The sequence below is a fragment of the Tauraco erythrolophus genome, chromosome 20, assembly GCF_009769465.1.
Source record: "Tauraco erythrolophus isolate bTauEry1 chromosome 20, bTauEry1.pri, whole genome shotgun sequence".
Lineage (NCBI taxonomy): Eukaryota > Metazoa > Chordata > Aves > Musophagiformes > Musophagidae > Tauraco > Tauraco erythrolophus.
Window position 1 is genome coordinate 9,691,559 of NC_141484.1, and position 24,486 is coordinate 9,716,044.

General features: G+C 40.9%; 1 protein-coding gene and 3 non-coding genes across 10 annotated transcripts in view; 2 read left to right on the forward strand and 2 right to left on the reverse strand.

Moving 5' to 3' along the window:
* Nucleotides 1-418: 418 nt before the first annotated feature.
* On the reverse strand, nt 419-490 carry TRNAQ-CUG (transfer RNA glutamine (anticodon CUG)). The gene has a single exon. It is a non-coding gene; the product is annotated as a tRNA-Gln (tRNA).
* Nucleotides 491-1,673: 1,183 nt separating this feature from the next.
* Nucleotides 1,674-1,745, reverse strand: TRNAM-CAU (transfer RNA methionine (anticodon CAU)). The gene has a single exon. It is a non-coding gene; the product is annotated as a tRNA-Met (tRNA).
* Nucleotides 1,746-2,429: 684 nt separating this feature from the next.
* On the forward strand, nt 2,430-2,536 carry LOC147527365 (U6 spliceosomal RNA). Its single transcript, XR_015222751.1, has one exon. It is a non-coding gene; the product is annotated as a U6 spliceosomal RNA (small nuclear RNA).
* A 6,350-nt stretch (nt 2,537-8,886) lies between these two features.
* Nucleotides 8,887-24,486, forward strand: part of LOC147527366 (uncharacterized) — a 162,685-nt gene continuing 147,085 nt past the window's right edge. Inside the window, exons 1-7 of one of the 7 annotated variants that reach the window (XM_086623865.1) lie at nt 8,887-9,141; nt 9,227-9,352; nt 9,656-10,333; nt 10,460-10,531; nt 10,624-10,822; nt 11,342-11,817; nt 12,552-13,590. In XM_086623865.1, the coding sequence (XP_086479991.1) occupies nt 8,942-9,141; nt 9,227-9,352; nt 9,656-9,833 (504 nt within the window). In that variant the 5' untranslated portion in view covers nt 8,887-8,941 and the 3' untranslated portion in view covers nt 9,834-10,333; nt 10,460-10,531; nt 10,624-10,822; nt 11,342-11,817; nt 12,552-13,590. Of the gene's footprint in view, nt 9,142-9,226; nt 9,353-9,655; nt 10,334-10,459; nt 10,532-10,623; nt 11,193-11,341; nt 13,591-24,486 lie in introns of those variants that run through there. The other 6 variants (XM_086623869.1, XM_086623864.1, XM_086623868.1 and 3 more) reach the window with 6 other exon arrangements.

Here is a 24,486-nt window from a genome sequence, read left to right on the forward strand (position 1 = left end):
AGGAGAACATCTTCTTTCAGATCAGTAAACCGAGCCCTAATGCACGCGCCTGAGGCCCGCAGACTGCCTCGTGCTTTTCTAGGGCGTAATTTAGAAGTGCGTTTTCGCACGGGTAGTTCACAGGGTACAAATGAAAATAATTAGTTATGTTTCAGTATACTATGGCATGCCTGAAATTTTTCAGATGATTCGTGTAAAAACGTACTAACCTAGCTGCAATAAATAATAAATAAGAGGAAAAATAACCAGCAACATTCTATGGTTTGTTCCTCTTTCGCTTCAAATAGGTTTTTCACGTAGCACGGCACGTCAGTAGTTCACGGTATTCCCCAGGCCCACGAGAAACACTCCAGCTTCCCTTAAACTCATCTTCGACGATAATGACCAGTAAGGAAACCCGCCGCTGGGCAAAATCTTCAGGTTCCACCGAGATTTGAACTCGGATCGCTGGATTCAGAGTCCAGAGTGCTAACCATTACACCATGGAACCGCTGATGGGGGCCTCCTTAACTGCTCCTACTGAGGGGATCTTAGAAAAACAGACAGAAGTATTGTTTTCACACGTTCCTAAATACTATCTTTGATTTCCTCTTCTTCCATGTATTCTGCGTGTATTAATTCTATGTGAAAATTCCACCATCACATATCACAGCATTCTACAGAACTGAAAATAATCCATATTTAGAAGCACCTTAGCATTAAACAAGATCACTAAGCCATTCCTCAGACCATGCCATTAAAAAGTTGAATATACGTACAATTCCGTGTGCACTGACTTTTTATTTCACGTTTGTATACTCGTTTTGCTTTCATGCATTTTGAGCTGAGAATTTGCTTGCTATACTTGAAAAGACGCAGAGATCATCATCACAACTATTGTTTTAGTTTGCCAGGTTTTTTCCTCTCTCGGTATTAATTGACCGCTGGATCGGTAACAGAATGTTTCATTTAAACAGGCAGGACATGGAAAAACTACAAACGTGTGCAGCAAGCTTTCTGTGCATAATTAAAGATATGGAGCTGTTAGAGCGGGTACAGAGGAGGCCACAAAAATGATCCAAGGGCTGGAGCACCTCTGCTATGGAGACAGGCTGGGAGAGTTGGGGCTGTTCGGCCTGGAGAAGAGAAGGCTCCGGGGAGACCTTATTGTGGCCTTTCAATATTTAAAGGGGGCTTATAAGAAAGATGGGGACAGACTTTTTAGTAGGGCCTGTTGCAACAGGACAAGGGGTGATGGTTTTAAACTAAAAGAGGGCAGATTTAGACTAGATCTAAGGAAGAAATTCGTTACAATGAGGGTGGTGAAACACTGGCCCGGGTTGCCCAGAGAAGTTGTGGATGCCCCATCCCTGGAAGCATTCAAGGGCAGGTTGGACGGGGCTCTGAGCGACCTGGTCTAGTTGAAGACATCCCTGCTCATGGCACGGAGGCTGGACTAGATGACCCTTGTAAGTCCCTTCCAACCCCAACTGTTCTATGAAATCATCAAGTCACACTAGACAAAAAAGTTGTACACGTCCTACTACGATGCGTTCTGTCCATCCTTTACTTGCACCCACTACAGTACACGTTGTCAAGATGGTTTAGGAAAAATACATATCCGGGATACCTACGGACCGCGGGGGAACCGGGATATCTGCGGTGTTCTCCGCGGAGGTAAAACACGAGCTGGCTAGCAGAGGATGGTTTCGATCCATCGACCTCTGGGTTATGGGCCCAGCACGCTTCCGCTGCGCCACTCTGCTGCTCTTGTACAAAACGCTTTCTACCGGTGCTTACAAACAGTCGGCACGTCTGACGCCTCCGCGAGGACCCCGCGCCGGTCCCGCTCCTGCCCCGCGCTGCAACGCGCCCACCCGCCCCGGCGGGAAGCGGCAGCCCGTGCCCACCGCCGGGGACAACGCGCTCTCTGTCAGCGTCCCCTGCCACTGAGGGGCCCTCTGTTAGAGCCGCTGCGTTTGAAGGAGACTTGATTCAACCACCATTTCTTTAAACGACCAGCATATTGTCACAGATAATTGATATCAAACTAATTTAAGCAAAAAACTACCGCAGAAAACAGCGATATTACTGATCGCGAAGAACGGGATACTGCTGCCCCTAAAGTCCTCCCACAACGATTTCTAAGAAGCGAACCCCGGGCGAGCCCCCGCACTGCCGCACACCCGCGCCGGCCCACGGGATGCGCCACTCGCCGCGGCCGCCCCCAGAGTGCTTTGCGCACATTTGCATACTGCAGCGGGCCCTCCGCCAGCTTTGCCGCCCCCCCTGCCGCCCCCCGCACAGCCCCGGCACCGGCGAGACCTGGCGGTGCTGTACACGGTCTGCTCGAACAGACACCGTCTGCTTTTCAGATGCGGCTGGTCACCCTATCCTGACGGGAACCAAATCCCGAGGCTTGAAATACCTGAGGGGAAGCACTCGAATTCGTGCTCGCTTCGGCAGCACATATACTAAAATTGGAACGATACAGAGAAGATTAGCATGGCCCCTGCGCAAGGATGACACGCAAATTCGTGAAGCGTTCCATATTTTTTTTTCCCACTCTAGCCCTCCGACCCCGCGACAGGCCCTCAGCCAGCCATCTGGAAGCCCCGCAGGCACGGCCAGAGTAACAGGGACCACCTCGAGTGTCTCCTTCCACACTCCCACCTTGCCAACGTGCCCGCTGACCCCGGTCACAAAGATGGGGACCGAGGTCTGAGTGCCCCCATGAAGATATCTTACCTGGCGCAAACTCCTCCCCACACTGCATGGAGCTTGTTCTCCTTAAGCTGAGATCCAGAGGCTCAGGTTTATACACAGAAGCTGAGGCTAGACGTTTTCTTTGGCACATGCGCTGACTGCAATACTCCTTATAAAACTGACTATGGTCACTGCAGAGAAATGCCTCACAGAATGAGGAAGACTGTCATGAGCTTTTCGGCTTTCCAGGGACTTGCCTTGAGACTCAAATTATACTGTTGCCCCTGGCCAGTACCTTTTTTATTTTATCTTCTCAAGTTTCGTTTCCCATGTTTCACCTGCTCTCCTCATCTCTGTTTTCTCTCGACATGGCGTAGTGCGGGTTCTGGCATCAAAATGGCTCTCCCGGTCGTCGCATGTCACACATTTAAATGAAAAGCATTCCCTCTCAATTTCCCGCTTTTTCTCTCATCACAGCTGGATCCGGTTCTGACTCAGCTCACGCTGTCTGTGTCGCTCTCCGCACGACCTTTGCACACATGCTCCATTTTATTCCTCAGAATACTTTCTGCAACAATTGGCGTCTCTTCCCACCCGCCTCACTGAGCGAACTCAGATTGATCTTGGTGGATCGGTGTATTTTTTACGTAACACCTGCCAAATTCACGTCAGCCATTTCTGACCAGACTACTGTGGCATCTCTGCTGTTCCCTCCATGGTCCCGCTCCCTCGGAGCGAGGAGCCCTGTTGGGAGATCCATTCCGGGGATCGACACGGATGTCTGCTGAGCACAGAGAAGCCTCCGCCCCAAGGAATGCCCGCAGCCCCAGCCGGTCTGGGGCTCTCCTCGCCTCCCCACCGGAGTGTCGGGGGGTCCGTGGCGCCTGGGGAGCATGTCTGGGCACGAGGCTTTTGCCCCATGGGGGTCGGGAGGGCTCCACTGGCGGAGCTGCCACCTCCTCAGGCCCCGCTGAGCATCCCTGTGAGGGTTTTCTCCCCAGAATGTTTTTATTTTAGTGCAGGTCGTCTTAAACAAAGCAAACCGGCTTGCTGTCTTCAGTTTTTCACCAGAAGTGGTAGTTCAGTGACACTTGGGGTGGATTTCCAGCTAAATGTTGTCAGCGGAGTTAATCAAGTGATTTCTGCTCATGTTTTGATATAAGTGGGATTCTAATCCATCAAACTAGGGGTGTGTCAGCATTAAAAAACGTGGAAGTATTGTGCTGGTGCAGTAAATAATAGCACATTTGCATTTAGTTAGAACTGTCATAAAAACAGTGAAAAAGTGTACTTGAGCTGCTGGCAGAGAGACGAACAGCTGATGCTTGTCCTGACAGAAAGGATTCCTGGGCCCAGATGGCCCCTCAGCCGGGAATCTCGCAGTCCCCCCTCATGACCAGAGCCACTTCAGAGCTTTCTGTGTCGCTGGATCCGCCACGCTCAGCAGCTGCAGCTTCCCAGGGAAGATGGGGGCCTGCAAGGAGCCGTGCCACAGATGTTGCGAACTCCTAAGGAGCTCTTGTATTCTCAATTTTCCTAGAGAAACAGCAATCCATTTGAGTATTGCTTAGGTGACTTCCAGGACTGGAAGAGATAGTTCTTTCTCAAGAATATTGAATTCTTGCGTGTTCTGTAACTCACCCTCTTTCTCCACGCTGCCATATCTCACTCTTGTGGGATTCAGTGCTGGCTACCAAAGAATAGAGGAAGATTTGGCAAAAATGGCAGCACTGAAGGCAGAGGTACAATCCAAAGGTACTGACGGCCAAAAAACTCAGCTTCCTTTGTTTACAGGGTGTGTGTAGCAAAGCATTGAATCAATGCGGACTGTTTCTTTTAAAGATCTAAAATTATTGTAAGAAAAACGAGAGTTATTTTTAGAAGGCCTTTTTTGAATAGGTAGTGCTTTTTTGGCTCTGACATCGAGAATTTTGTTTCTATTCAGTCTGAATTCTGTGATGGGGTGAGTGAAGCTAAACAAAGTGGATGCTTTTCAGAAGAAAAAGCAGAACAGAAGCAGATGGTGAGGGGGATAAAGTAAAAATAGGAAACGAGGCAAAGGTATTGTTAGAGATGCTGTTTTTTGCTAGTGAAGATGTACTAGTTTATTAGTTTGATTACTCTGCTTATATTAGTTCCTTTAAACTTTTTGGTATTTACTTCATGTTTTCTGCATTAAAGTTTTTCTTGCATGTTAGCATAATTTACTTGCTTTTTAATATAAAAAATATTAATTTTTTGCAGATATGACAATGATAACTTAGATGAAACACTGAAGATATGAAGCTCATGTGAATATAAAGAATGCAGTGAGAATGCAGGTAGACTAGACTTCCGTACAGTTAATTTTTCTTAAAATCTCTTAGAATATAGTAGTTCCTGTTTTGTATCACGAAGGCCCACATGACTGGGAGCTCACTTTTGAAAATGACCATGCTTTCTGAAAGTCTACACCTTAAACCTTTGTGTCAATCTCTCTTTTGTATACTGTTCTTAATAAATTGGGTTGTTCTGAAAGCATTAAGGATTTCAAGACTTGCTGGAATGAATGGTATGGTGATAATCCTTGTGGTTTTCAACTTCATTCTTACTCCTAGTCCTCTTTATTAAATAGTTGCCATTGATTCTGTTTCAGGTTAGAAGTGAAACAGAATGGTTAAAGCTGTTGATGATGAAAGAGTTGGTCTTTGCAGGGGGCTAAATAATATCACTGCTGTGCTGTATTTTTTTAATGGAGTATCACTATTGCATTGGAACATGGAAATATCATGATCATGGAATCATTCTATGATTCTATGATAAATATATGACTTTGTGCTAGTGTTGTAAATCACTTTTTGTCTAGGAATAACACTTTAATAACAAATGGCTAAAAAGCAAAGTGAAGAATCCTGCAGTAGGATATTATGAAGCCCAAAATATTAAGTGGGTTTTGAAAGGGATTCAGTTCATGGAGTATAGGTCTTTCCATGCCTCCCTAATGTAATGGTTTGGATTCACTCTCCTGTCTTCAAAGTCCTTAAATCACTGATAACTGGAAACTGGGAGAATATACCAGATAAAGGATCGAGCATCCCCATATGTTCTGGAAACAGGCTACTTAGCTTGATAAACTTATTCTCTGTCTGTTTTTTATTCTATCGCATAGATAAATTACTTACTATATGTAGAAGTTCGCATTAGCATTTCCAGGGAGCAGTTTTTCAATCCTGCCTCACAAATATGTATAAAACATGAAATAAATGGAGTATTTAAACGTATCGCTGGATTTTCTGATTGCTCTTGTTGCAACATAGGGCATTTTATATTGAAAATCACATGCTTCAGCAAACAGTGGGCTTCATAAGTTTGCCAGGTATGTTACTGCTGTATTTCTGTGCTCACATTTGGAAGCTAAACATGCAGGAGCTCAAAGATGTTTGCTCTGGAAACTAATGAAGCATAGTCAAATGTTTATCAGCAGAAAGGTGATAGTCTAGCCAGGATTTTCAGTGAGAGGTTGGTGGTAAGAGGAGAGAGTGAGTTGAAGTAATGTAGTGGAGAGACTGCTCTGAACCATATAAACCTCCGAAATTCTTTCCTGCATGGCTGCAGCTGCGGTTCAGGAGGCGGCAGTGTGCTGCACCTGGTGCCCTCAGACACATTCCTCTGCATTGCTGTGGAGGAAAATGAACCTTAACCTTTGCTGGGCCTGGAGTATTGGCTTTGAAATTTCATTCCTAAGTGGCAGCTGCTGCTGCTTTAGAGCATACGCTTCGTTGTACTAGGAATGCATGTTTATTGAAGGACTTGCGTGAAACAGTTCGGAGGCAAAATGTTAAGCTTACTGACAAGGACAACCAAGTGGTAAAATCAGCATTAATATAAATACTGGTGGGATTAAAACCATTTCCTTGCTCAGCTGAAGCATGAGAAATTAACACTGGCTAGCAGACCTCCTTAATGAGAGGAACAGAAAAAAACCCACAAATATGGCAAGATACATTAAGAGCTTTGATTTTTTTTCTTGTCTGTTGCTTCACTGAGAACACAGACACGAACCTTTGTTTTTAAAGTGCTATTTTTAACTTTACAAGCATGCCTAACAGCAGTAGCTTGCTTAACTCACTAACTTAGCATAAAAGGTGCGTTGCTGCATATTTGCTTTTGTTTCAAAACTACTTGGTAGAAGTAAATGTTGTTAGTACCCCCTTGCTTCTCACAGCAGCGTTGTGATTTTGAGACAAACAGGAACTTTTAAGCGCACAACAGCTTTTAGTGGCTAACACAGTTCCATTATTTGGAATGTGAATGTACTTATACAGACAATAACTGTATTTATGAAGGCAATTGGAATAAATAAGTATGAAAAGCCTCTTAAATAGTCATATTTACTCGGAAACAGTATGACCAAGTATGTATTTTACAGAAATAATGGTGAAAGAGGAGGAATTATCTCATATGTCATATGAAAAGGGTAAAATGCAAGGATTATCTTTATATACATGTATCACTGAGAATTTGTGCTATTTTGAGAGAACCTATAATTATGCTACAATAATTATTTTAAAACTATTAACTCACACAGTAAAATGTGTTACGAAAATCTACTCACATACTGATGTCGTAAATGATAAAACTGATATATATTTCAGGACATGATGGCTCTTCTTCAGCTATTTTCAAATTACGTGTTGGACAGAAAAACAAAAAAAAATATTTTGGTTCAGTCAAGTTGTTCAGCTGATTCAGCAGATGCAAATAGTCTTTCTATAAGACTTCAGTCATTTACCAGTTCTTGAACTAACTCGTTTGACTTGTTACTGTGAGTCTACAGTAGAAATAATAAAAAAATAAATTGGCAGGTATAATTGTCCCTCTCGTTTAGATAAAATTACCCATAAATATTGCCAGCTAACTTGGCGTGTCTCGTCAGTCATTTATCTAAAAATGCAGCATATATAAGCAGAAGTACGTGGAAGTGCTAAGAAACTGGTAGAACGCATGCCGTGCACAGTGGTGGTGATGTTTTTACAACATGGATTCCAAAGCTACATTTCCTTTTTCCTTGTGTCACTGATTTCAACAGTTAAGTCACATTTCAAATATTTTCTGCTCTTCAGAAGATTCTGGTTTTGTCTCCGCATCTGGTCTTTCAGAAGGTAAAATAATAATATGGTATTTTTGCAATTCGTACTGGAAACTCTTGCTTGGAAAAACGGTATATTTTACTGTTTGCAGCACATTTCCTGAAGTTTGTTATTAAATGGGTATTTAAAAATATATTGTTACATGCTTCGTCCCAGCTTCAGTAACTCGCAGCTACTCCGTGTTTACCTCAGTATCCCTAAACGTTCTTTCAGTGGCTGTGACTGTAATTAATTCATGTTGCAACATTAAAAATGGCTTTGAACCCGTCTCCTTACAGCCCAGAAGCCTCGCTCAGCCTGGCGGCACGCCGACACCAACACGACAGGCGGCCCCGGCTCAGCGGCACCGCATCAGCCCTGACGCCGCGGCTCTCGCGGGGGCGGCGCGCACGGAGAAGGGAACTGCGCGGGGCGGGGCGGGGCGGCTGAACGCAATGACCGCCCCCCGTGAGCCGGCGGCGGACGCGGCCGGGGCCGCGTTCCCCGCGTCCCGCCCCCCGCCCCGCACGGCGCCGCGGCCGCAGGGGCGGCAGGGCCCGCCCCGCCCGCACGTGACCTGCGCGCCATCAGCGCGCGCCCCGCGCCGGTCACGTGCCGCGTGTTTCTCTCCGTCGCCGTCGGCGCGGCGCGGCTGCCGGCGGGAGCGGTGAGGCGGCGGCGCGGCGGGTGAGGGGCCTGAGCGGCTTCCGCGGCGGGGCGGCCCGCGGCGGAGGGAGCGGGAGGGGCCGGCAGCTCGGGACGCGGCGTTCCCCTCGGGGGCGCCGGGAGGCGGGGCTGTCCTTGCGCCGTCGCCGCGGTCGGACTGGAAACAGCCTCCTCAGAGAGGCGGAGCGGGGGCGGGGGCCGGGGCCGGGGTCGGGGCCGGGGCCGCGGCCGCCGCGCTTCCCTTCAGCCGGGGGTTGAGGGGGCCGCGGCTGAGACCATCCGGCCGCTGTCATCTCCTCGGCCGGGGAAGCGGCGGTGCCGGGCCGCTGTGAGCCGCTTTCCTTGTAACGGTTTAGGTTCCCGACTCCACAGGAGTCAAAGGCTTACGGTGTTGGCTTCTGCTGTGGTGGTGCAGGACACTCGGGTATGATCTGCTGCTCTGAGCTACGTCTCTAAATAGTCTTTCCTTTATTTCCAGGCGTATGATGTCACTACCGGCGAAGAGATGTGGAAGGCCCCCGGTGTTGTCTTTTCTGGAAAAGAAAAAGAGAAAGCAAAGTCTTGATAGAAGAAGGGGGAAAACAAGGATTTACGTGGGAAATCATATTGACCGGTGGTTGACACTGAAGGAGAAGTTGGATTTCAGAAATGATGCAGAAGTTGCAGGGTTTTTACTGGACTTGTAAGTAGACTGTCACAATACTCCGTTTCCTAATACCAAGTAAATAATTTTTGTCATTCATGCCAACTATGTGTTTTCTTTCTAGGTATGACAGCTGTGACCCATTGTCAAAATCTCCGATCTGTTCCCTCCCTGAGAGTGTGAGAAGAATTACTGTGAAAGAAGAGCGAGCATTGTCAGACAGGACTTCTTTGATAGCAGCTGATGGAACGTTAGTAGTGTACTGTCTTTACATGTGAAAGGCAGATGAAATATTTTTCTTGATAGTACTTGAAAGACTGTAGCTGACACTTCAAAAAACTGGGAAGGAAGTTATGCAAGAAACAGCTAATTTTGTTAAAATTGAAGATTTTTTGGTATCCTTTGTAGAACAGCTTATTTTTAATTTTTTTATTTTAGAACAGCTTATTTTGTTGTATGTATTGTTGAGCACAAAACACTAGTCTAGATGAAACAAAAATAAAACTTTTTTCAGAAGCAATGTTTCAATTAACAATTTGGGTTGTATTTCCAGGTATGACGATCATCAGTTGTCAAAAGAATCTGCTTGTTCTGAAGTTGGAGATGTGAGAATTGTAACTGTGAAAGACGAGAGAGAGATGTCCCGTGACTGCTTGTCAACAGAGACAGATGACACGTTAGTGATGCTATGTTTTTTTGCACGTTTTACATTTCAAAATGTTTTGCATTGATTTTATTATCACTTTTAATTTTGTTTATGAGCAGCTTATGTCATTCATGCTCTGATTCATTATCTTAAAACATCTTGGTCCAGTCCTTCTGAGGCAAGAATCTGAGAGAGATTTTGGAACAGTCGTAAGACTCTTAGAGTACGCACAGCAAACCTGCTTGTTCAGTGACTGCGTTCATGAGTTGTAGAGAAGATTCATGAGTGGAACAAGAAAATAGCTAGTGCTTTATGGGCATCCTAGTCACTTTAGTAAGCAGTTAGATTTTTACAGTATTACAGTCTCCAGGCAAGTGCCATTGTGTGTGCTTTAGCCTTTCTCAAAAGAAAAATGTTTCATTTTTGACCGAGTGATGTTCCATACAAAGTGATCTGTGAACCTATCTAAAAATAGTGCCGTGCTCAACGAGGCAACCGCACCATCAGTCGACGGCTGATGTCTTTTGCTGCAGTGTCATCAGTAACTGAGGCATTCACAGTTGAGATCAGAGGAGCCTCAAATAGGTATGCTTGTCTGTTACTCTCTATTTAGGTTTCAATTATCCATAACAGTGTTACTGAATAATTGTAATTTCATCCATGTCTTAGTTATCTGACCTTTAAAAAAAATGTATCTTTTAATGTGTGCAGGGGGACACTGAGAGCCTAGGACATTACATTGGCATTGCATGGTGTGTCCAAACCCCTCGCTAATATGGTGAAGTATGTAACACATGATGCATGTTTGTCTGAATCTCCTTTTCCACTGTGATTTTGCTTGTGACTTTCCTAATTCATCTTACTTTTGATTTTAGTAGGTGAACAAGTTGAGGTTCTGAAAGCGATTCTGTGGCACAGAAGAATTCTTGGAAGCTAGGTCAGGAGGAAATAAATACTAGTGCTGATGAAGCTGACAAATTCGAGTACATTCTTCAAAATAGCATTTTTCTCTGGCAATATAATTTTAGTTTGGAGCACAGCAATAATTGAATTCCTGGGACTGATTTGATACAGGTGAGACAGAGGGTTTATTCTTAATTGATTACTTATTTCAGCCTTCTGAGATGTGAGAAATATTGTGAAAAGTTGTTTGTTAGGGGGAAAACTTTCTGTTACCCTAAAAGGTAAGGTATATGATGCTTTGTTACATACTATGTTATTCTAGGGAATATTTACCTTCTGGGAGTAATTGTATAGCCTCTCTATGAGGAAAATGGTTGTTTTCTGTTTCATCTCGGAACACCACATCACTGGTAATGCTTTTGGGTTTGTTTTTCATTCACAGTGTAGCAGTGAGGTAAAGCGATGATGTTACTGAGGGACTCTTACTAGCTGTGGCATATCCATGCAGTGGTCAAGTGATTTGCCCAAAGTCATGTTGGCAGTTTTAACAGTGAGGCTAAACTTAATTACTAATTCAGTCAGTTTTAGATGGGTGGGCAAAACTCTTGGAATATTGTAGAAAACAGTGGTTTTCTTCAGAAAGGAACAGTGGTTATGTTAATATATAATTTTTTTTTCTTGTTTTTAAAGGTGTGGTACTGCACTTCCTATTGAAGGGTGGAGATGAAGGCAGGTATTTCCTGCTTTCCAGGAATTTGAGTGTCATATTTTCCTGTTACTGTTTTGGGCCTTACGGAGTACATCTTTTCATTCTGTGATGCTATATAAGGGCCAGGAAGAGAACAAGTTCTTGTTGAAGGTGCTTTATTAACAAATTCTGAATTAATAGTCATTAAGCAGCTGTCGTATTCTAGGCGTTTTACTATCTAGTCTAGTTGTAGGTTGGCTAAATGCTAACTGTTAAGGAACTGGAAATATCAAAGATAGTGGAGCAACAATACTTAAACTCACCTGCTTCATCATTGGCTTTCATGTTTGGTTTCTGTCTTGTCTTTGGAGCCTTGCCTGGTGATGTTAGTTTTCGGAGGTTGCTGCTGTTGTAGAGAATTAAGCTGCCGGAGAAACAGGAAGTCACATAGCAGGGATTTCAAGATTCAGGTGGAACAGTATGGTTTTTTGAGTTCTGGCTATTGGGGAGAGTTGGAGTGTTCAAATAAAACAGGAAGAAAAGAATGTATGGAAATCTGATTTAAATCATTAGTAGCGGGGCATAGCCGAAGGGAGGTGTTGCTGAACCGTGTCCAGTTTGGTTCCTGAATACATTCAGTGCTTCTTCAATACTGCTTCTGTTATTAACTTCTGACCTCAATAGTTACATGTAAACCAGAAAAATAATTTTAATCTGTCTTGGTTACTGTTGTAACTAGTGCAAAACTGTCAGAGCACATAGTAAACAATTTATTGTTTTTTCTTTAATGTTTGTTATTTACTCTGACGTTAAGACTGAAGAATGATGAGTCAAAATAATTGGGGTTCTTTTACTTCTGCAACATTTGAGTGCTAGAGATTCAAAAACTCCTTTACCTGGGCCTTTATTAATGAGGCAGATTCTCATGATAGGATTGACTTTCCTGGATTTGATTATGCAATGTATCTTTTTTTGCCTTGATTGACCAAGAAATGGAACAGAATACAAATACAAAATAAATACTCAAAACTGTCCCAGCAGTTTGGTGAGGAAGACTGAAACTTGTAGAATGAGTTGGTGTCAGTCATTAGTAAAAGCTTAGTTGGGAAGCCCCTACTCTGAAGGTAGGCTTCAGTTCCTGTCTCTCCTAAAATGGTAGTGGCAACTCCTTTTATAAAGATTTTTGCTACATAGCTTTTCTCACCATCACAGGATCTTGCAAGAGTTTGTACTGCAGAACTTCTCTTTATCTTAAGTCCTCTGCTGTCTGAGAAGTTGTGTGATTACTGCCCACACAAGGCAGTTGTAAAGAGTCATTACCTAACCTGCAAAGAACATCTTGAGGAAGTGTCCAGCGAGCTGTTAACGCTGAAGATTTACATGACACTAGTGTGAACAGCTGAGGAGTTTTTAGCAAGCAGGAAAGTAAAACTTAACATTTAAAACAAAAAGAGGAAAAAAAAACCCTGATAAAATAACTTGTTTAGCAGGACAGCTTCCTGTGCTCTTCCCAACAAATTGATTTTTTTGATGCTTTGTTTTGACTAGTCTGCATTCAGATTTTCTAAGTCTGGCCAATGTATGAAATAACAATTCTTAAGTGAACTAAAAGGCTGTGTGTCTATTGGTTTTGATCTTTAGGGTTCATAGTTTGTTTTTAATTAAAAAAAAAAAACCCACAAAACCCTGACAAACCATAATCTGCGATTATTTAACTAATGTAACTTGAAAGTGAATGTGTAACGGTGCTTTTCCTTGCAGAAAATTAGGATTGAGTGGTTAGTCTGAGACACTGAATTAAATAATTTACTTTATTGTAATGCTAAACGTTGATCTGTATTTCACTATAGTGAAACCTATGTATATACACCCTAAAAACATAAGATGTTGGTCTGGTTATATGTATTGCACATGTAAAAGCACAAACGGAATGACAGTAATATCTTCCTTATTTCAGAGTTAGAAGAACATTATATTAGGGGAATGCACTTGCCTAGACATACTATGTGAAGCAATGTAAACATATTTCATATTTAGCTGTTTGAAAGTCACATTGTAACTATTGTCATTGTGTTGCTTTTCAGGGTGACCAGACAGAAGAGAATCAAGCTCTTGTATAACAATACTGGGCAGATTTTGGTCCGTTTTGATTTTGCCGTGAGGGTATTGTGAACTATAAAGAATTACTGTAAGTTGTAGTGTGAAATTCCGTGTTAGGTGTTGAAAAGCACATTAAACTTAATTACCTCAAGCTTTATTGTGTTATGTAAACGTTAATAAAGTGTGTGGAGTGCCTTATTTCACTGTGGGGATCTGTACGTAGTTCTCTGAAGGGCAACCGAAACCAATCAGCCGAAACACTAACAGGTATTGCTCAAGCTTATTCAGAATTTATTAGCTTTCTGTAGGTTGTGTTAATGAAAAAGTTCCTCACGTTTTATTTAAAACTCAAAGGGTTAAAATAGAAACAACATTCTAGTAGCAGTTGCAGCATCAAGTATGCTTCCACTCTGAATACGTTTCTTGGAATGCTTTTTCTTGGGGAGCAAATTTAACATATCCCACATACTGGAAGGTATTCTTGCAAGTTATTGATGCACTTGAAAACGAGGGGTGAAAATACTGGACTATATAGGATGTTGTGTTGGTACCTTCTGAAAATGAGTAATCAAGATGGCATGCTGTGCCATTTATCTAAATATATTTTGTTATTGAATAATTTGATGTCGTGCTTTGGCTTTTGATACTACGAAAGCTGGTACGTGGTGCCTCCTGATTGTTTTCTGCTCTAACAAAGATGAAATAACTGTGGAGTGTTTTCAGTAACTGAAGTTCAACCGAATAGTGTTGGCAGTTCTGAATTTGTTTTGTTGTTACTAAGTATGAGTAATCCTGGAAACTTTTTAACTGAGAAACTGTGAAATTAGTATGATTGTATTCAATATATGTTTGTCAGAAGGATAGAAACTCCCAGTCTTCTGAATTTATTTTTTTCTTCTTTAACCACACACTTTCATAAGTCTTTAGGTCTTGATCTTACAGTATTGAAGCCAGCTGGGTTTTCCCATCAACTTACATCAGAACAACCTCTCTCTAAGGAGAAATTCCCCTAATTAGGTCGTTACACTCAACATTCAGGTTGTTTAATGAGATAGTTCACCTGCTGTAAGAAACTGCTGCTCTTAAATATTCTTTTATTGTTTTTGAGTTACATTATTAACAATGTATCTTTTACTAAATGTTGCACAGATAGGTTTTTTTTTTTTAAATAAAGCAGAAAAGGTCATTTATTGAAGCTCTCAAAATGAAAACACCACTTCCCATGTCTTTCTGCATTCAGATTGCAGAAAATCTTTCAGATTTTTCTTTGACTACCAAGCAGTCATTCATGCAAATGCCTCCGTTTGGCTCACAGAAAAAGTATGACTAGTGACCCTGTAGTTCTCGGGGAAGTGTCTTTCAGCATGCTCAGATTTTCTGTTGTCGATGTCATTGCAGCAAAAAGGAATTAATTACTCAGTATAATCAGTTATGTTTTCCTCCAAAGCCTGCAGACCAGTAGAAGAATCTGTGATGGCAGTAGGTTATTTCGGTAAGGAGCTCTGCCCTTCTGTGGCATTTGAGCACCATTTTGTCAGCCTGTTCAGCCTAGTATCTTGTGCCTTTGTAAATGCACACTAAAAATATCGATATTATTTAATGACTTATTCTTGTGGAAGTAAGCTCATACTGCAAATGCATGATGTTTAGAGGTGTGCTCACTACATAAAATTATTGACAGAATGATTATTCTGGTGTGCAGTACTCGAATATAGTATGATTCAGCCCATATTAATGTGTTTTCCCCCAAACCCTCCCATTAGACTAGTACTTCATGCTGAAGAAAAGTCAAGAGAAAAGTAGACTTTTTAAAATTCCCCTTTGTAATTTTATAATATGCCTGGATGCTGTATTTTGGGTTGTTACATCAACATATGCTTTTGAGTATCTGACTTCTGTAGAGCAGAACATTATCTTTAGTATTTTCCAGTAAGTTTTGCAGAATAGTGAATAGTAATGACTCTGAAACAAGATTCTTGCTTCTGCCAAGAGCATGACAAGAGTAGTGGCTATGCTTTTGTCAAAACGGCTGATAAGTTTTTCTGCACCTATTGGTCTGTGGGATTTGCTGAACTTGAATATGGTCAAATGTCAGAACTAAATCTGTAGAAATTGTTTACACTGTTGTGTACATCCTTGACAAATCATTGGAACATAAAAAAATTAAGCAGAATAATTATTTGGGTTCTTGACTGTACTGAATATAGGTTTCTGACCTAACTACTGTTAAAATAAGGAAATTTTCTGTATGGCTTTATAGTGAAAGGCAAACAGTGGCTGTAAAAACACGAATTTTTTGTTTTGTTTTGTGTGTGGAATGTGGCTTTACTGCCCCAGTTGGTTTCCTTAGAACTGTGGATCTATCAAATATTTTGAAATGTGAGTATTTTAAGTATGTAAAACTGGGAAACTTCAAATAAGAACAGGTTCTGTGTTGGAACTTAAATTTGATACCATTAGCTAAAGAACTTAAGTTACAATGCACCAGTTTTTGTTCTACTAACCTCATATTCCATTATTTTGCCTTTACAAGAAGTAATTTTCACGGTAATTATGTTTGTGCTTTTAGCTCAATTATCTTAGTACTACATGAAAACTTCATATATTTTTTTCAGAAAAGGTCATCTGTTCTATACTGTGATTTTCTTTTGTAGTAAAAAAAACTACAAAAATTGAGGAAAAAAATATTTAAAACAGCTCTTGCAGCTTTGTTTGTGAAATAAGTAGTTTTGTAGATCATGGCAGACACCACTTGGGGCAGGGGTAGAACTGAGGTGAGACAGACTGGAGTAGGTTACTCTAGAAACTAATAGTGTTTCAGTGCTCTATTTTCTTAGCGTTTAGAGCGGCTGTTTAATCCTTCAGCTCTTTTCTCACGCTGAATGCGTCTATAAGGCTAGATCATACAGGCAAAAGTTCAGGGGGAAGCAGAATGCTGCACCTAGAAGCATTATTTAAGAATATAACGGTGCAGGAATCCGGTTTCATTCTGAATTCTTCAGGCTTAGATCATCTTGTTGAACTTGCTTCCCTTTCCTCTTATCTTGTAGTAAAATAGGAGTAAATTCCAAATGTAACTTTTATAAGGCATGATAACTTGTGTGTAAGAAAGAAAGTAGTGTAAAATACTATCATAAATGTGATGATATTTGTCATTACTTTTTCAAGAAATTTTCATGTCCCATGTCTGTTGTTAGTGACATGTCTTCTGGGCCTCTGCCTTACGGCGCCCAAAGGGGTTTGAGCAATGTGTCAGCACATTCTCACAAGTCACTGCTGAAAACACTGATCCCTGGATGGCAGAAGGGAAAACACATCGAAGGAGGAATTCCAAAGGCAGGAGTAGTGGAGTTTCGGTTTGAGATGTGTAAATGGAATGCAGGTTAGAGAGGAATAGTGAACCTGAATGTTGGTTGTGGTTGGAGTGTTTTACCTGCCTCAGGACAAGCCTGCTTCCTCTCTTTTCTGATGTCTCAGCAGAAGCGATTAATATTTCGTCCCTTTTATGAATGGGATAATTCCATTCATTTTATAATTCCAGTGAGGTTCCTTACCACTACAGCAGTCAAAGCTCTGGGTAGTGAGGATTGTGTGTTCAGGAAGCTGAGGATTCAACAGATAAATTGGGACAATTGTGAGATCAGACAGAGCTGATAAGTGTGAGAAGTCTGACATCTTTGCCACCTCAGTTAGGTCATAGAGCAATACCTTCTTCTATATGTATGAATGTAGAATTGGTGTGTGTTTAAGATACCAAAATCAGTCTGCCACTCAGTGATGTTTGTAATCTTGCTTTACGTGCAGTATTCAGCGCAGTTTTTTCTATAGACTGGTGTGGGTATCTAGACAGAAGGGCAAGTGTGTGTATATGGGTGTACGAACACACTTCCACTCTCAATTTTATTTTATTTTAAAAAATCTTAAACTAACATGGATTGGAAGGGATGTCTGAAGGTCATCTTATCCAACCTTCCGCTCCAAGCAGGGCTGACTTCAGGTTTGGATCAGGTTACTCAGGGCCTCGACTAGCTAAGTTTTGAAAATCTGCAAGTATCTTACGGAGTTTTGAAATGCTGTTTAATAGAACACAGGATCCAGAATGTGAACTTCATCTTGTGTTACTGTTTTCCACTTTTTTTACTGTTACTGTAGTAGTCCTGAGTAATGCTTTTTAAGGTGTGTGACCTGACAGTATGGGAATGCTTAAAATATATTGATGTGGAGACCTAAATTATACAACTACAGCCAATTACTGATTTTAATAGCTTTGTCTGCGCTAAATAAAAGCGTGTGCGTTGGGAGAACATTTTAAGGTGAATCACAAAGACCTGAAGAGAGGATATGGTCTGAAGTGAGATGACCATAGATACTGTGTTAAGTGTTCTTTCTTATGTGATTGCTATTATGTTTGGTGTTTGTGATCAACATGTGTTTATATTAGCAAAAACCGTGGCGAATATGCAGTAGATAGAGACATCAATGTTTCAAAACTCAGCATTTCTTGTATGGAGATAAAATATTAATTTAGTCCCATTAGTTCTTTGGCTTTTAACAGGTTGAGGGAAAAACTGCATATATGTATCTTTTGCCAGAAAAATGTTTTTTAGATATTTTGAAGGTAACTAAAGATGCAATTGTTAGGCTATTTTACTTTTGTGAAGTTGGTGTGTTTTCCTGTTCCTTATCTCCACTCTCCCAGTAAAACATCCTCGGGGTATCTGTCAAATCTTCAAATGGGAGGAACCTCACCAGCTTAAGTGATGGGTTAAGTTTAGGGTCTGGAGCTAATCAGAGTGGGGAAGCTCTTCTGTGATAGATGATGGCTACGATTTTCTTAAAATGCCGTCTGATAGCCCCAACATAACATGCACGTCATTATTAAGACTTACCTTTGTGTCATAGATGACCAGCTAATCCGTGTGTGTTCGAGCAACCAGGATCACCTGCAAGTCAGTTATTCCTGACAGATGGTTGCACCCCCCAAAGTCATTTGTGTTCTTCCAGGGCAAAATAGAGGAGGGAAGAGCAAAGGAGAGAACAAAAGTTGAATGGTGTTTAAACCACTGGAAACACTTCTGGTGCTTTTAAATCAGTTTTTGTTACTCTTCATGGTTATTTTCACAAATTTCTTTGCTATCCTATGTGCTCCTTCTTGGACGGTCAATCTTGTTGCAGACATTAGAAGGCTTTCCAGCAGAAGAATTTTATCTGTGTTTGTAAGCTTTATTTAAACAATCATTTCAAAAGAGTTCTTGAAGTGACCTATTTTTCAAATAAAAATGTTCTGTAACATCAAGACAGGAGATGCTATCTCCAGTAGCAAAAAATAAACCAAAATCCTATTGTAGTAGGATTTTATTATAGTTTAAAAAATCCATCCTATGATAAACTCAGCCTGGCTTTGAGTGTAGTACAATAGTGTTTATCTTGTGCTTCAGCTGTGGATTTAAGATGACTTAAACTGAATCTGCACAGAGTAGCTCTGACACTTCTTGTGCTGTTTTTAATCCCAACTTAGATAAAACTACTTGTGGATGATAGAGTGCAACATATTTAATATATTCCAACGACTTGTCTTTCCTTTCCAAACAGGCAGCTGAAAGTACAGGTTGCAGATGATTCTCATAGGTGACAATGCTTCTTGTCTTTTAACATTCTGAAACTTCTGGTTCAGTACATTGGTGTGGTCTCACAACTCTGAGCTTGGGCAAGGTTTGAGCACAAATACTTCAACAGGTCGTGCTTTGGGTGTGAACTTGATACACATTAAGACAGTTGCGGAGGTAGAAGCAGGTGTGGTGTTATGTATGTGTAGAAAAAGTAACTGTTGCCTGTAATTTGTGTAGCTGTAGTCTACCTGTATCTAAAGTAGTCCTAAATCAGCATTTTCTTAAAGTCTGGTTGTAAGATAAAGATTTCGATAATTTTATTTCAAGATTGATGAGTTGGGTGCAAATACACATACAGGAATAAGCTACTTTTTTTAAGATAGCTTCCAAAAGCCATAGCCAGAAGGAAATCTGTAATCAAAGTCTAAAAACGTTCTAGTGAACGTGCAAAGTGTTCTTGTAAGCTCTTCATACCAGGGCTGCGTGCTCAGTGCAAGGTTGTCCATCCAAGGTGACGGGAGTAGCGGGGAGCCTGCTGTGTGTCCGTAAGGGGAGGCCAGGGCTTGCAGCTGCTCTTCTCCTCCTGGGCATTTATCCTGGTCTCGTCGTGCCCGCTGTCCCCAACACCGCACCGCTTTGTGAGCCCATGTGCTAAACTTGGACACAGGAACTCATCTGGCTGTAAAACCGACCCTCAGAACGGTGGTGTCGTTTTTCTTTTTTCCTGTCATTTCCATAATCTGGTTTGCGGCTCAGTCATACAAACATCTGCGGGCACACCGGGAGGTGCTGGAAGGATGGGAACTAAGGGCAAGCACAGGAAGTGACCCTGCCATTGGAAGCTTGTTGTTGAACTGTTGGCTAAATATTTATCTGCGATGTGAAATACCTTGTAGTCATTCGTAAAAGCATTGAGGAAAAAGCTGATCTGGTTACTTAAACCAGATGTCGATAAACTTAAATGTCAAATTATTCTGGGATTTTAGGCAACTACTACCTACTTTCAGTGGCAAATTAAAAACCTCTTGAGCATTAAAAATAGGATATTAAGGGTTTAACTTAAAATTATGAGCTTCCAGAATGTTGTTTTTGAGAACTGTTTTCCTTCATTTGCCCACTTTGCCTCATTCCTTCCTAAAAAAAAAAACCAAACCACCACACACACAAAACAAGAAAAAAACTGTAATGAGGAGGAAAAGTGCAACTATTTGTTTGTGAGACTACTTAGTAGACGTTTTACATTCACTTATTTAAAATCCTGATGACTTTTTTATATCATATCCTTTTTGTTGTGTAAAATGGCAAAGGTGAGTTCCAAAATGCAATGTAGCATTGATGCATTTAATGGTGTACTGGAACCATAAGTTCTCAAAGAGAGTAAGTTTTCCATTTAAAATTCCGTATTGGGAATTGGAGGGAAGAAAAAAAAACAAGAAGGTTATTAGATACAAATGTGTTCCTGGTTTTGGATGTCCAGTGGTTCTTTCTCCTCTCCTGCTTACCTCCATTCTAAACTGGTTTTATTCAATTACAGTTTCTGGGTGATGAATAGTATTCTGTATGCATCTGTGTTGTGATACATATTTTTCTTCCCCTCTTGTGTACTAAAACCCTGGCTCAGGAGTTACTGTAACTCTTATATTGGAAATAATAGCCTTTCAGGCTTTTCCTGCAATGAAGAAAATTAATAGTGTGATTTTCAGCTGTGTTTACATTTTTAGGTTCGTGTGAAGATGGACAGAATCACAGATGTCTGATTTTCAGAAAAAGTTGAAGATCTGTGAATGGAAAGTGGTATCTGTAGAAGTAATCAGAGACTGTTACTGGTGTTAATTACAGGAAGCATATTCTTATCTATATTTGTTTGCTTTTTTGTTTAATCAAAATAGAGAAGTGGAAGAATGATAATGTATAAATCATGTGACGTCACCGAAACAAGCTTTGGTAGTACAGAGGCTGTTAGAATTACAAACTTAAAAAGCCTCCGAGGCAGTGTGTTACCAGATGCAGTACTTGTGGGTATTGTCATGCTAACACAAAGTTCATAATGCTGCCCCGTGTTCGGTCAGACAGACCACCACTGACCCCACAGTTGCAAATAAAATCGCTATTGGAGAGCTCCATAACAGTGTATGACAAAGTAAGTGCACTGAGTTGCTTGTCACAGGTCAGTTTGCATAATTGCGCTTACCTCAGTAATCAGTTCCTGCAAATAGCTTCTTACTAAGTGTTTTCTGGGGAGAGGAAAAAAAAAAAGCAAGCTTTATTAAGCAAAATAAAGGCATTTTGAATGAAAAGTGCCATTAGGGATGTGATGGGGGAAACTACAAATGGTCACTTGAAACTGATTAGAAGAAAGTTAAAAATTGAGTGGAATCCATGGAGCCTGCCAACACACTAATTAAACCACTGAGTTGCTGGCTTTGTGTTAATTGAACTTTGTGAGTCTTCCACCGTGCTGATCAACCACAAGGAAACCAAAGCAGTCTGCAGTGCAGGATTTGTGTAGCAGATCCTTTTACAGACATGCTGTAAAATTAATACTCTTATAGGGAGAAGTGTTTTGCAAAAATATTTTGAATTAGAAAAGTTAATGGTGATGTGTGAAAGTTGACTGATTTCAGTTTTAAGTTTGTGCTCTTGGGAGAGCATTTTTCCTTGACTCATCTTTGCATCTTCCTCTGTTATTTAATAACAAGCCGTGACCTGTATGTTGCTAACTGAAGCAACTGTAGAAGTTGTCAGTGAATTGTTCATGTTCTTCCTCTGTTCAGTTTTGTCGTGATCCAAAGAGGCAGTTCCTGTTGGCAGCAGGGCTGCCTGGCAAAACGCTGCATGATAAATGTTGCTCAAGAACACTGGTAAAACTTGGGCTCATGGTCACAAGGCGGGTGTTTATTTGCTGCTTTGAATGTAGCCTGCTGCATCATTCTTTTTCTGAGAATGAAGTGCAAATCGAAGAGGATAATCTCAAATTAACCACAGACTAATTCAATTAGCAAAAAAATTGAGGTAGAGTAGGAGATGATCTTTGAAGAACTTGAGTCCTCAGAGGAGGGATTTATTCCTCTGTCTGTTGGACACCTGTCAGTAACTTCTCTGAGTATGGGTGGCTTTCTGATCAGAGACTTGCTGGTGTCTGTCTCTGACACACCTCCCGAGTGCTCTGTCCGACTGCAGAGACTCATTTTTCTGCTCCTGATCTTGATCCTTCAGTGACTGTGTGTTGGTATTCTGGATATCTGCAGAAGGGAACCATTTTCCTCATGTTTTGCTGTGTTTTTCCCTGAGGGACTGACCTTCAGAGTGCTTATTGTGTATGACACAGGTGAAAATTCAGAAGTAAGTGACAGTTTTCTGCCTCGACGTTCTTTTCTATTTGTGGTAGATGTAAATTGGTTTTCGTTGATGTTTTTTCTTGTTCCCAATGTCAAATGGGGTATTGATATTTTGAAAACTAAAAAAAAAAAAAATTAAAAATCTCAGAGCAGACCAGTCTGTGCTGTGTCTTCTATATTACCAGAGATGTTAAGATGACTCTCCATCTTGAACAGACTCCTGCATGTCAGAGATGTTTGTAGTTCTCCACCCATTTGGAGGTTGCTCCAATGCCTCATGACTTGCACAGGACTCAAACATAGTCAGTCCAGCGCAGCATTTGCAATTTTTTTCCAACAAGTGCCTTTTGTTGTTGTTCAGATCATTTATGTAGTCTTTTAGTTTTATATATCCAGTTCAGGAGAAAATAATCAGCTAATTCTGCTACATCCAGATTTCTGTAGTTCTGTTTTCTTGAGAAATCGGTCTACAAGAAGAAACTATTGAAGTGTTCCTCTCCCCAAAAGAAGTTAATAGTGTGTCTTTCTCCTTTCTATCAAATCTTTAAAGGGTTCATGTTTTGAAGATTAGGTGTAAACATAAGTAAGTTTCACAGAAGAAGCCATAAAATAGTTCAACCATTCTGAATGTTTTGAGATTTATTAGGAAAATAAGGAAATCTGTTGGGCCAGACCCGAGGCTCATGTACTTAAGTGTCTTGTTTCTGTATTCAGCATAAAGAGATTCACAAGCAGCTCCATCTTATGTCAGTGTTAAATGCAATTCCAGGCCAGACCAGTTTCTAGGTTTTGTATAGACAGAGCAAAGTCCTTGATGGGAGGACTTCTAACAGGGATGGAAATTTTACTACTTTAAGTTGTTCAGGCTTTGGCTACGCAATTAAAAATAATAAAGCTAAATACTTTAGATATGAAAAATACTTCTGCTATCATATTCCTCATAGGATCTTTCTTTGTGTGTGTTGAATTCAGCCAATTTTCTGTCTTGCAGGAATCTTAAAATATCTGTTTATGGAACATGAGGTTGTTCCCACTGTGCTTTTGCTTTGTTATATTATTTCTACAACATTTGTCTCTACTAAAAACAATTGCAATTTCTTCTCCTTTGTGTAAGAGTGTTTTCATACCTCATTGTCTTGGGAACTCTGCTCTGAACTTTGCTTAGTTCTGTAGCTATCCTTCTAGACAGAGTAAGAAATATTTCAGAGAAGACAGACATAAAGAAAAATACGCCTCTGTTTTTCACTGTTGGTTTCTTTTTGGTTTTCTGTTGGCTGAGGGACAGGCACTGGTTTAAAAAAAACAAACAAAACACCAAAAGCATCCACCAAACTGATTTCGATAGAAGCTTCATTTCTGTCCTTCTGAAATGACAAATCTAAATTAGAATGCTCTGTCATGAAAAGATTTTAAAGTACGTTTTTCTTATTCATGCTTACTATTTTACGCTTGGTATTGGTTTAATTTGCCTTTGGCTATCTGTTTCATTTTGGCTTATTCACATTTCTGTAATTCTTGTCTGGTTTTGATTAACGTAAATCATTTTACCATTTACTCATTTGCCTATCCTATCTTATACTCTCCACTCCCACTCATTGCTTTTTTTCTGCCAACCAAACTGCGACTTCTATTACTGTTTTTGTAGAACTTGCATCTGCTATGTATGATATTGGTACCGCTGCAGTTACCTCCTTCAGATGCCTGAAGCATCTCTTCCAGATAAGCTGGACCTTGGTAGCTTAATCTGCTGCTTTTTTGGTTTTTTTTTGGCAAGGTTTAGTTTGTTTATGATACCGTATCATAAAGGTATGTGATGTGGGAGTGCTAAAAGGAGACTGAAAAAGAATTCAGTTCAAAATTAAGGAAAAGTAAAAACTCTTCTGACAAGATGAATAGACTCGATGTATTCTAGTGGGGCTGTTACTCCAAAAGAGTGCCAGCCTTTCTTAGTTTTCATGGAATGTTATGTTATTTGATTGAAATATGTACAGCTGTGTATGCATAGAAAACATTGCATAGAATCTGAGCTCTCAATTAAAAAGCCACAAAGATGCTTTCTACAGTGATGATACAGGACTGACCTATTTTGACAGTAAAAAT